The sequence below is a fragment of the Numida meleagris genome, chromosome 5 (assembly GCF_002078875.1).
Source record: "Numida meleagris isolate 19003 breed g44 Domestic line chromosome 5, NumMel1.0, whole genome shotgun sequence".
In the NCBI taxonomy this organism is placed as follows: Eukaryota; Metazoa; Chordata; class Aves; order Galliformes; family Numididae; genus Numida; species Numida meleagris.
The window spans coordinates 36870980-36884344 of NC_034413.1; the positions used below are offsets into that span (position 1 = coordinate 36870980).

The 13365-nt window shown below is 41.4% G+C and overlaps 1 protein-coding gene across 1 annotated transcript in view; it reads left to right on the top strand.

The window, feature by feature from the left end:
- Positions 1–13365, top strand: part of ABCA12 (ATP binding cassette subfamily A member 12) — an 86986-nt gene that overhangs the window by 13825 nt on the left and 59796 nt on the right. The window contains exons 3-9 of the mRNA XM_021398764.1: positions 3345–3492; positions 6046–6134; positions 7550–7659; positions 8438–8623; positions 9395–9573; positions 12134–12246; positions 13250–13343. Coding sequence (XP_021254439.1) covers positions 3345–3492; positions 6046–6134; positions 7550–7659; positions 8438–8623; positions 9395–9573; positions 12134–12246; positions 13250–13343 — 919 coding nt within the window. The remainder of the gene's footprint in view (positions 1–3344; positions 3493–6045; positions 6135–7549; positions 7660–8437; positions 8624–9394; positions 9574–12133; positions 12247–13249; positions 13344–13365) is intronic.

Consider the following 13365-nt stretch of genomic DNA (forward strand, 5'->3'; position numbering starts at 1 on the left):
CCTGCCTTGTTTGCTTCAGATTCAGTGCCTTTCTTTCAACTCTGACAGAAAATCAAAGCACTCCACAGTGAGAGAGGACAGCAAAATACCTCTACACTTGGGCTTCCATTGCTAGCAAATGCAGCAGTCAGTCTTTACTAATAAGATACGGATCTGGGCTCAAGTGTTGGTTGCAGACTAATAAATTTGACAAGAAATCTGTGGAGGTGACATCCCAGCAGAGCTAAGAAAGGGCAGCAGTGATGCAGTGATCTCTCCCTCTGGGCTCATAGGCAGTATAGCAATATCCTCCATGAGTAACTGCATTTTTTTGGAAAACCAAACCAACAGAAGCTAAAGGCAGTGACAGTGATGAAAAATGATGTCAAGTGTTGTGGATCTACTCTGTCATGGGATCATAAAGTTTTCATCATCCATTTTCCTTGGCTGTGGCATTGCAAAAAACTTAAGTGGGAGATGAAGATGCCTTCTGAAGGGATTCCCAGCAGCGGAAATGTTACAGAAGTCATTAATGGTGATAGTAAGAGATTGCAAAACTATTGCTTTTGAAACAATGTCCTTCAAGATTTGCAGGGCGTTTACAAAACTCCTTCAATAAAGTTTCATATCTAGTGCTTATGTTGTGTTTAAAGTACTGGATAAATCCCAGCCCAGGGAGGGACAGATGGTTATAAATGTCTCCCAGAGGGAGCCAGCTTCCTCCCTGGTCATCCTTGCAGTGGCATATGACGCAGCCAATGGATTTGTACGTGTAGGTAGGGCAGCTCATGCCTCTCTGAGGAATGCCACGAGCAAGTGGATGGAGGAAAGAAAGGAGGATGGAATAGGAATTGCATTAATCTCTTGACTCTCGACATCAGTAAATTTCCTCCTTTGCAGGATGAGAGGAACTTACAGGGAATTTGGCCCGGACATTTCAGATTTTTCTGTCCATGGCCTTTCTTGATTTTCCTTGATTCTCAAACTGCTGTTAGAGTCCAGCCTCTTCCAGAGAAGTCTTCTCTGGCATCTTCCCTGCTTTTGTGTCAAGGACATCACGGGGTTGCATCAGTTCACTGCTGATCCACTGATGGATCAGGCCACCTTGCTTGTGATACAGCAACTGATTGTCCAGTTTTCCACTTAGTTCAAATTATAATGCTTTTGAGTCTAATTTTAAAATATGGTATTGCTACTTATATCTCAAGAAAGGGTCTTCTGCTTTGGATTCAGGAGGATTTCTTGCATGATTTTCTCCTTAAACGTCTTGCATCTCTCTAGCAAAGAACAGTGCTCCCAAGCTCCTGGCCTTGTGCTTGTATTCTCCACTCTGCTGTCCCACTTAAGAGTTACAAGGCTTTAGCCTTTAGTTGCTGGTACACTGGTAGATGTAGATGGCAGTAGAAGGTATAGCCCTTTCCCTCCTACCTGTCTGCTTTCGTGCAGTTGTGCTCTCTGTCCTGAATCTCATGGTTTTCCGGTTCTTTGGGCTAGTATTTTGGTAGTGATGCTGATGAAGTGAGGTCTGTGGCTTGCCTGTTTGGACTGGGGTACGAGTTGATTTTTGTCAAGGTGGATGAGGGTGCAGGAGATCAGAAGGAAGACAAGAAAAGTGCCAGGGTGTGCAGAAGGCCATTTTACAAGGCTGTAATTGGTGATCTCAAAGGGCAAATATCCCAATGCACTTGGGGATGTTTACAAATGGATGCTTCTAGATGGAAGTGCCCTGCTGTGCAGTTTCCCTCGTGGGCAGCAGACTTATTTACACTTCAAAACCTTTAGAATGGCATATGCTTGGTCCTTTGGCCTCAACCCTAGAAGGTCTGCCTGCAGAGACGAATGAGATCTTTCACTTTGCTTGGTGGTATGCGATTACTGGGAGCTGGCTCAGCCTGCCATGTAACTCCTGGTGGCCTGGAAGATGCAGCAAGCATTGGGGGGCAGGTAGAGCCCTGCCTTTCTCCTCTGGCAGGGCACCTTCTTTAGTTTTCTTGGACAGTTCTCTGCTGAGGTACAAGGGAATCACCACAACATCCAAAATGTGTGCTTGACACTGCAGGTCTCAGCAGTCATGTGTGCCTACTGCTGCATGCCATAAAGCAGTGGGAACTCCCATGCTAAATCATGAATATTTGCAGTTTCACTGAGAATTCTGCTGCCAAAACATCTCCTCTCATTTCTGGGGACCAGCACCACATTGCACATTCATGGGTTGTGACCAGCCTTGCTGAGGAAAGTTGAGAAATTTCTCTCCTTCGGAGAGATTGTCAGCCAGATACTCGTCATAATACTGTCATTGCCTTTGGGAATATCTGATTTTTGACCACTGCTATAACAAATAAATGTACTACAAATGTAGAAGGTGCTTGTTGGAGGTGTTAGAAATAAGGCTGTTCCTGGGCAAGAGTCACAGGTCATCTTTAGAGATTGAACAGCAAGGTAATCAATTACCACAAACTTGCCTGCGGGCCTTTTGTAAATCTGGCTCCGTTCCACAGAAGAAATAATAGCTATGTCCTTTGCCAGGTAATTTTCCAAATGATTATTTTAAATACTATGTTGCTGTGATCCAACAAGAGAGTTTTGAGATTATTATTAGAGTGTTTGTCACTGAGAGGAGAAGCATTTGATGAACTCTGTGGGCTGGCAGTAAGCAGCATGGGGCAAGTGGCACACAAAACACTGAAGTCTGTAATTGCTCAGGTCCTCTTGGTATTTTCAGAAATGGGAGACAGGGACATGCATCTCACCCCGGGGCACTGGCTGCCAGCATCACCAGTCACCAAGCAGATGGCACTAGAGCTGCTCAGGGATAGCAGGAGGCATGGGGAGAGTGGTGATAGATTGCTCCTCTTCCTTCCTTGGGCAGGTCTGCACAAATAGCAAAGGAGGTTGTCTGGTGCTGAATCTGTTGCTCCTTTCTACAGTAAAAACTGAGACACGGCTCTCTTTTATTAGTCTGACTTGAAGCTGAAGCTTGGGTTGGAGTGGTTTCTGTGCAAAGCCACAAGTCTTGGAAAAATGTGCTCTTACGGATGCTTTAAGTTACTCTGGCCATATGTCTACTTTTATTTAAAATACAAATACTGCAGTTGCTTTGCGGCTGACAGGTATCTACTTATAAGCAAATAGCTTGACTCTTTTTCTCATTAAATAGCCTTTTGTGGCTCTATTGGTGTTGAGAAGGGGCTCCTAGTGGAATTTGGCAGAGTGCTGCCAGGGTGGAGTGAAAGAGCCTCAGTGAAACCGAGAATCAAGCCAGTGGTTTGGAAGGGGAAAGGAGGACAATCTGAAAGAAATATATGGAAAAAAAAATGCATGTCTGCATCATAATAATGGCATTTTCTTTCTTCTTCTTCCTCCAGGTTATCTTGCACCCCGAAACCTTCCTAGTGCAGGCTTCTTCCCATTCCTGCAAACTGTGCTGTGTGATTCAGATGCCAGATGTAAAGGCACACCATACACACCAGAAGATCTTCTGCCAAGGCTTAACGACATCTCATCTCTCAGACTGTAAGGAAATTTGAATACATCTGGGTGTTGGAAGCTGTAGAGCAAAATTTGCCTTAAGATGGAGGATGCAGCCATGCATGTATGCATGTGCAACTGTGTCCACAACAGGCATCTCTCATGTATCTATTACAACAAATATAGTTTCAGATATTTGAGCACTTAAAAATGAGAATATGGGCTGTAAAGTAGGGAGTTATAAAAATATTCACATTAGAGACAGTTATCGGTAATGTGCCAGCTGTTTCAGGTTTGATAGTTGAAGAGAATTTTCCTCAGTGAGGAAAATACTTCTAATTACCCACATTTCAGAAAGTTGAGGATTTTTTTTTTTTTTGCATGATTGTGGGTTGGGCCATACATGATGTTAGCTGATAAGACTGCACCAAAAGCGCCCATCGTGTTTACCTGCCTTCTGTGGTGATCATATCAAGATGCATAGTGTGGAAGTGGCAAATATGCCCCAACAGCTCTAGTTTCAGAGATACATTTATTCTGGAATGACAGCTCTTTCAGTGGAGCCTGCAGGTGCCAGCCAGAGTAGGTGTCCTGTCTGTAAGCCATTAAACATATAGGCAAACAGATGAAAAAATGAAACATTTTTTCCCCACTTAAGCATACTGATTTCCAGAGCGGAGCTGGCTGGACATGTTTTGTTGGAATGCTGTTTTGCTGAAATCAAAATGTACAGTGGAGGCATTTCAATCTCAGTGATGTTCCAATACTAGCCAAGTAGCTTTGAGACGTGCCAGCCAGTGTTGTTGCTACATCTTGGCTCCCAGGTTCTGGCATGTCCCTGGGGAATGTGCAGGTCTGTGGTCTGGTCAATGAGAGCAAAAATGTGCACATCTCTCATATCCAAGGTCCCGGTTGCTTATCCTTCTTTTCAGGTGACAGGCTGCTGCAGAGTGGCTATGTCAGAACCTCAAAATCCTTCATGGCCAGAGCCTGACAGTCTGAAAAGCTAATGTGGGCTCCAAGCCTTACGCTAGAGAGCCCACCAGACAGGATCCTGGGTATGGTGCCTCCTCAAGGCTCCTTCGTTTTTATGGACGAGTCAATGGTTAGGATCTATCCATTGGTTAAAAAGAGTCTGGAAGATTAAGCATGTGGATGACTGAAGTTACAGAAGGTGAATCCTAATCAAATTTAAGGTCATACTGCAGAACACGGCAGCACTGTGGGAAGCCTGGGTGCCTCGATGTTCTTCACTCATTTCTTCAGTGTCATTGTTTTCCTGGGCATGTTAAACAATGGTTAGTTTGGGGCACTGAAACAAAGAAATGGGGACTTTCAATGCCAAAGCTGGAGATCTTCCATGGTTTTCAATAGCTACAAGTCCTCATTGCTTTCTGATTTTCATTTCTTTACAGCTGTTTAGTAAATAACTATTTTTTCTTGCCAAGGGGAAATCAAAGGATTTGGTCAAAATATAGCTCAAGTCACATGAGTCATTAATAAGTATCTTGGCCACCACTGATGCTAGAAATTAGCTGTGTGAAGTATCACACAATTGTGTGGATATACTTACTCTTCTGTTGTCAAGGTTAGCTTTAGGAGTGCATCATATTCTACAGGAGAACTTAATTTAACTAGGTGCAGCAAACCTCACAGGATACAGTAGAGTATAAAACCCCACCAGCAGGTTGACTAGGTTCCAGCAGCCAACATGTATAGACTCAACTCTACTTGGGAGCAGAATCATGGTGCATGAAATTGTCATGAAGGGGAAAGGCTTAAGTTGTGACCCTGATTGTCTGGATGTATTATTGTTTAGCATTACATAGTTTGTAATATTCAGCTAACCCAGAATGTTTTTCTTCCCATCTGCAACTCTCTGAAGCTATTTTCTAACTTGCCCTAAAACTGTGTCTTGCCAGTGGTCAGCAGAGAAAATAGGCAAGGTTCTCATCCTTCATTCTGTTCCCTAGAAGCATTTACCAAGGTGAACAAAAAATAGTTGTTTGAGATTTCCCTGAATAGAAGGGAACTAAGTATAAACATCAAGCTCAACATCTTCCAACATTTTTTCCCCTGAAGAGAAATGTTTGGGAAGGATGAATTAAGATTCTGATGTCTTGGAGGATTTCTTGGTAGAGGCGCACAGCCTGCTGTTATAACTTAAAGCTGTTTCAACTTACATCCAGGCCACTCTAGTCAGTCTGAGCCTCATTAGCAGCTTCATGAAATTCTACGATGCTTCTTCTGTTGAGCATGTATTGGCGGGGGAAACAATGAAGCCTTCTTTCAAAGAAGTGGAAATTTGTTTATGATAAGGCAACCAAAAATGTATGTCAGGCCTTGCTGCCCCTGCATATCAGGCATGAGTGCAATCCCCTACATTTATTGAGGATCTGAGAGCGCTGCATTGTGCTTTCCCAAAATACATACCAGTCTTCTAGACAGAAATCGGCATTTGCACAACCAAGATTTCAACACACCTAGCATGAAATTCTGCTATAGACGCATCCTGAGTCACACTGTAGTTAAATTTAAGCTTAGTCATAAGAAACTGAGTTTTCACGGATGTCTTCATTTTTTTCTTCTTTCCCCCAGTAAGCGGAGAAGCTCATCTAGAGTGTCCAAGGACAACCATCCATCACCATGGAGTGCTAAGGTTCCTAAAAGCAGGAATGCTTCACTGGGTAGGTTATTCACCACTGCATGCAAAGCCCTCATCTTTAAAGGGTGATCTTTCAAAGCACTCTCAACAGAGATGCAGTTCTTAGAGCACTGCTAGAATGATTTGTGTGTTCTATACAGGCACATGACTGGGGCCGTAACATTAGTGTAAATTCTTGGGAATAATTACAAGTAATTGTCTGTAGAAAAGAATTCTGGAATCTGACCAAGAAACCAGGGTTAAATTGTTGCACTTCACAGGAGTGAAGTGAGATTGCAGACTGTTTAGACGTTAATTGAAGACCTGGCTATTTATGGAATATTGCCTTTTTACTGCCCACAAATTGTCCATCAACATCTTATGATTTTTTTCAAATGCGTTTCTTATTCACATTTATCCAGCAAATAAGTTGCCTTCTGTACCACAGTAATATTTATTGTTGGTGCTGTTCTCCTCTGATGCATTTCTCTTTCCTGAAGGAACTTTCAGACTTAAATATTCAGTGAAATCATTACAGTTATTATTTATTTGTGGTAATGGCTAGCACTACCTACAAGTTGTCATGATGGATAGTCCTTTTGCCAGGGAGCTCACGATCAAATGAATGATTACAGATTTGCATTCTGTGACTGTTCTGCCCCTGCCGCTCAGCGTTCCAATTAGCATTCCTGCCAATGCATTCACTCCTTGGTGCATGGGCAGAAAAAGGCAGCACACAAAAGGAATTGAACACAGGGGCATAGGGAGAAAAATCAATGAGTGTTTATAGGAACTATCAACTCGTGTTGATGGCCACAGTCAAGTAAGAACTCAGTTTTACCTCATATTTAAAAAATAAAATAAAAATCGTAAGTCATAGCCTTGGCAGATGTAAACTGGCATAGCTCCTTTGGTTTCACAGAGCTTGTGCTTTGCGAAGGCGGCTCAGTGCAAATGTTGGCTTTGGTGCGCATCAACTGGTGACTTGTCAGTATGCCACCATGTGTAGCGGGCAGCAGTGCTCCAAATCTGTGTCTAAACTGTTCCTGAATAATAAGTACCACCCATTGGCGCCAAGAACACCTGGAGAGCTCTCCCTTACAGGGCTATTGGCTTGAGCTTGTGTGGGCTTCCTTGTAAGGCTGCCCATGTCTCTCCCTGTGTGGGTGGGCTGTGGGGCTGGAGAAAACAGACGGAAATTAAGGCTGAACTGCAAGCAAATAGTTATATACATTTAATTTTAAAAAGTAACAGAAGGAAGCAATGTAATCCAGGATTTAATTACTTCAGAAGAAAATCTTAAATAATTACAGGGTGCCATTGGTTGTGCCTTTGGAGACAGATTAATGATGGCATACCCAAAACCGTAGTCAGTTAGCTAACCTGTGTCCTGATTTGATGTAGCAAAAAGGTTAGAAGACGTTATGTAAAATACAGTGTTTTAAATTGTTATTGCAGCATTCAGGGATGTGGTATCTCGTGGAGTAAACACACTTTGGAATATTTCATCACCATCCAACTTGACTTCTAGCATCAACGTGTTCAACAAAATCCTTAGCTTTGGGAAGGTAAGTCTGTATTTGCATAAGAGCTGTGTCTGAGCAATTATGTATAGGTATATGTAAAGAATTAAAAGGTACACGTACCAACATATAGCTTTTATTGCTTTGGGATCTCCCTTATTATATGAATTTGCTTTATTTTGGGAAGAAAAAGACAGTTATTGTGGATGCACTTTTAAATTCTGTGGTAAATTTATTATTCTCTACGCAGAAACCAGATAAACCTTATACCTTGGGATATAACACTTTGAATGACCAAATACTGGCAAGCAATAACCTGAGGCATTTTCCTCAAAATTTGTGTGAGTTCAGGTGTTGAGAGTGTGTTTTTTCATGTGAAATTAAAGATGGCTTTGCCATTGAATTCTATATTTACTCACAATACTGAAGCAGTGGTGTTATGTACTGTATATTTAAAATGTAGGTAATTAAATCAATATAAGAATAAGTCCTTTGTAATTGAAACTTGGTAGTATATAAGGGAGACCAGTATGCTAGGGACATTTTCTGCTGTTAATGGTAGATTAACAAACATTTAGAATACGCTTATTTTTTTCTGTTAAGTCCTATAAACACATGCATGTCTGTTTATCTGCATGAGGACCTTCAGAGGTTTCAGTGATGCTGCTCACCTGCTAAAATTCTGTATTTGTGTAAGTACTTGTACTGACAGTGCTTTTCAGATGTCACTGCTACCGTGTTTAAAAAAAAAAAAAAGTCTTGGCACTGTTTAAAACCATTACAAATAGAGTATTTCTTTAACCTTTAACATTACATCCTCTAGAGCAAGACACAATATTCAGTCGGAGCAAATCTCAAAGTCATTCTGTGTGAGATCTTGTCACTATACATACCAGCTCCTGGTCTCACTGAAGAGAAGATGGCAGCCAACATCCACAGGACATTCTGCTTTACTGACTCATCACTTTTAGAGTCCTTTACCCAAGAGTTCAGAAGTCAGTTGTCTCAGGTGAGTGCCTGGGACTTGTCCTGATGTCTGCAGTTAGTAGCTGTGTTAGTTCACGGACTCCAGCATGGTGTTTTGGAGACACAACATGTCCCCACGTGGCATAGAATAGCTCATCTCTATACCAAAGTACATATAGCACAGGTTTTTTTGTAAACAGGATTAGTGCAAACACACAGGGAAAAGCAAGGAGAGCCAGCTACCAAATAGTGGCCGTTAAGAGTTCTTCACCAGGCCTAGGTTTTGTTTCTCGTTTTTATTTGCTTCCTACAGTGACAAGTAGATAGAGCAATGTGAGAATGTGGCATAAATGAGAATATTTAAAGCTAAGGGAGGCTGTAAATTTCATCCTGTATTACGTCAGCCATATAACTTCATCCCATAACTCCTGCATTGGATCCAACAACTCATGACTGAAGCAGCACTTGTCTTTGGGAAAGCTATATAATTAAAGCAAATGGATCCTTTAAAGGTAATGCCTTCTTTTTTGCCAGTCTGAGGATTGATACTCATTTTTCTTGTATTCCTAGTCTTTGGACTGGTTAGGACATTCTGAATTTTAAGGCTTGTCTAAACAGAGAATTTATTGAGCAATCTGAAGTGTGAAGGTAAAGCACAGTCACTCTCTCAGTTACTGCCTGTCACTAGAGTCCTTTGAATGCATTGTTTGTAGAGCTGTGTAAAAGTGCAGTGCAGGCTGAAAAACATAAAAAGACCCACTGGCAACAAGGGTTCTTCCTCTTAAATAATTTCTTGCATTGTTATTTTTTTAAGGTGCAACACAACCCACGATACCAAGCAGCATTTGTTGACGAAATGGTCTCACTTCTAACGCTCGCCTCCCAAGTGCAGAATGACACCTCACTGTGGCATCTCTTTTTGCTGGCTCCAGATGTGTTTCAGGGCAGCATACAGCTCCAAGACATATTTGATTTTCTTCAGAATGCAAGCAGGTAAAAAGAATATGCCAGGCGGGGGGACTGAAGAGTGATGGGCTTGTGCTGAACACTAAGGACGCATCACTTTCATCTTGAAAGGCATTAACTTAAAAACATAATTGACTTGGGTGATGGCATGACACCATTAATGCATCTCTAAAGGTTTCTGTGAACAGCTAGCAGTGTTTTGATTTTTCCATGACAATTGTTCACTTCTTAATTGGGAGCTTGATACGATTTATTAATTGTCTTCCATCCTACTTAGAGGCACTTCCATATGCATATTGAAAGAGGGCGAGCAATACCCCGTCTTTCATTGAAGGAAAGCCCTCTTTGTTGGATAGTTGGTCTGCTGAAATGACAGCTAGCCACTTCCCAGAAACTATAGAGCCAAATTCAAGTGGCTCTTAACACCTCAAGTATTTGTAGGGAAGCCAGAAATTCACTTTAAAGAAAATGGTTACCAGATTTACTGCTGTTTTATCCTTCAACATGAGTCCCAAGAAAGCAGAGGAGAAAGGGAGTCTAGTTCTTCTCATACAGGGCTTTGAATACATTTGGCTTTTAAGAAAGTACCAGTTATGTTCTTGCTCAATGGTTACATGAGAAAATGGAGCAGGCTTAACTGTGTTAATGAACTGTGATGTCTGTAGGTAGGACATTAAAAACTCTTCTAAAATGGGCTTAGCCTTGGAATGCCTTTCCTGGTCTTTAGTTGGGCTGAACTCTCACTTTTCTCTAATAGACTTGAGTGACCCAAGAGATTGGGGGAATCTGTACCAAATCATCTATCTATTGACTGTCTGACTGCATTTACTAGAAATAATTCTGAATTTTCCTTTTGTTACAGCACATGGAGGAAAGTAAGCAACAAAAGGTCTTCGGACATTTTTGTTTTTCTTACACAAATGAGCAGTTTGGCAAAGATGCCAAAGGAGGTTATATAAACTTTGTCACTCTGATTATACCTAGGCTTAGAGAAGCTTACTTTTCATCATTAGCATGTTGCCAAGGCATTTTAAAACCCTTATGCCTGGTATCCAGGTAATTTCCTTTACTGCATCATGAGAACTATTTGTAAGCTATAATGACCTTATCCTTAAAGGAGTCTGTTGCAGTGTGGTGAGCATTTTAATTTTATTCATGGGTGTTTTGTCCATGCTGCTGTTTCAGTCACAGGATTATTGCATTTGTTCACAGTTACTGGCTTGCAGTATCAAGCTTGAGAACTAGCACTGTTTGAGTACCCAGGAGGAATTAATATTTATTATGCTGCTCTGCTTTGCTTCATGACTTCACAGCTGGGCGAAGTTTTCAGAGGCACAACAAAGAAGCACAGAGGATTTCACCACCAGGACTGCAGTGGTTTTATGCCTAGCATGGAGCAGTGTAAATGCATGAGTAAAGAGCTTCGGCACATGGATTGCACAAATAATATTTTTAATGATGCTTACAAAAGTACATCTTAGTTAGCCTGGCCACATCTTTTACTGAGGCAGTTCTGACCTCCTGAAGATACGCTGTGAAAGGAATTTTCTGTAGTAGAAAAATGAAGGTGTGGAAGACAAGAAATTGTGCTCGACTAAATATGTCATTTATAACAGCAGTGTCTTCCACCTTTGAGACAGGTGCTAACAAGCATCTCTGCAAAATGGAACAGTGAGCACAAAGTCCACAAAACCTTCATGGAGGCATTATGTTTAACGAGAAGAAAAGAGATCCCTGGTGCTCTATTCTCACTAGCAGTCTGTTCCTACAAATCACTATGTATATATTCATGCCACTAGAATCAGCTCAGCTAGGTGTTGTGTGAATCACCAGTAGAACCTTGGGCTGGCAAGAGATTGTGCATTCCATGGTGACCTTATCTAGAGTGAAGAGCTGCTCTTTATATAGGAGAAGAAAAGGGAACTAATAATCACCGTGAAGTTTTCAGTAACCTGCATGCACTGAACAGGCAATCTTTTAAATAGCTTTCTCTGTGATACAATATGCCTGATTGTCAGCTTGTTCTTTACAAAGACTGAAAAAAAACCCACAATTCCTTGCTTCCCCAAAAGCTTGGTTATTACAATATAAAAGAGGAAAGAAGGAAAATTGGAAATGGTAGAAGTTATGTATTTGTGATTGCTTCTTCCATCCGCAAATACTATCTCCAAGGGAGCCTGTTCTCCCAGAGCCTTGTCTGCTCTGCCTGTTGCTTTCTCTTAGGTGGAGATTCACCCACAGCAGTGAATCACAAGGGTGGTGTAACACCTGGGACTTTCCTAAGACCTATTTTGAGGATTTAAGTGGTCTATAGCTTTTGCATAACCCTTTGAATAAATGCTTCCAATGAATGCAATACTCACGTTACTGCTAATGTACCACCACGGCTTTCCCATCCAAGCCTTTTATCTTTGTATTTCGTGCATGATCAAACAAATACTTAAAAGTAGGAGCACTGTCTTTTCTATCAGATGTTTTAAGAATGATAGGCTGTACTCCAGCTGTTTCCTATTTGAACACTTGCTTTATTTCTTCTCATAAACCTGCAACCACTATTTATTTTCCTTGTGCTTTTTTTCCCCTTTAGTGTTGTGCTGGCAGCTCAGAATGTCTCTGCATCACTTGTTACTGATGATAGATTCAAAACTGTTCAAAACGGGGTTACAGATCCCCCATATTCCCTGAATTGCTTGGAGCAAGGTAAGACTTCTCCACATAGTCGTATCTCTACTGAAAACTTGTCGAGCCCAGGACAAGCAAACTGCAGGCTAATAAGTAACCATACCAACTGCATACTGTTCAAGGCTCAGAATAATGAATTCTCCTTTCAACTTTTTACAAATGTGAATAAAGTACCTCATTTTGACTGGAAAAGTAAAAAAGCTTGGTTTTGTCAGGAGATAATGAATTAACATGAGTTGCAGTCTCCGTGGAAATGGGGAGCAGTAATTTTTACCTTAAGTTTTTTTTGTCAATGCCTTCCTGTAGCTGCAAGCTCTGTCAAACTCTTGGGGCTACATCAAGGTAGGTATTGAGACTGGGCGTGTACATGTCAAGAGTAGCTGTTCTTCTACTCCATTCCCTTTCAGTTTACAGTAGAGGCAGAGACATCCACCTCTTATCTGAGGTAATATGAGTGGGCAAGGGCAAGGTATAGCATGTAACTACTGCCAGGGACAGATAGTAAATGCCATCCATTCTTTACTTGCTGGTTGGTGGAGATGGTGAAAGTTGGTGTGAATAAGGAAGCAGATTAATGACGTGCAAGTAGGGAAAGACATGGAAATGTGGAGGATGAGAGGCCTGGACCACACATGGATATCAAGATGATTCTAAATAACTCTGGCAGACATAGATGATGCAGTCAAAGCCCATGTGCAGGTATTAAAAAATCTTCCTATATGAATGGAGAGAAATTCAATAATATTAGGCAACTTGTGCTGTATTACTGATAGAAAAGGGGTCCTAAATAGGAGGAGAGCGCTGTTTGCACTCAGACCATAAGGCTGTTGAACAGTTACTGACACAGAAAATCATTTCTGCAATGGGAGGTAGGATCCTGACTTTCCACCCTGAAGGAGCAGTTCTGTCTAGGATCTTGTGTCATGTCATACGAGCCTACATTTTACGTGACAGATTTGCCGAACAGCTCTTCTCAATTTCCCAGACTAATATGAATATCATCTTTATCTGTTTGTTGTAGGTAAAGAAAAAGGTTTGGTGATTAGATATATTTGTAATCACTTTAACTGGAAAGATAAGTGGACTTTAGGATCAGAGTTGGAAGAAGTTCTGAGGTAAGGCATTGACTAAAGGGGT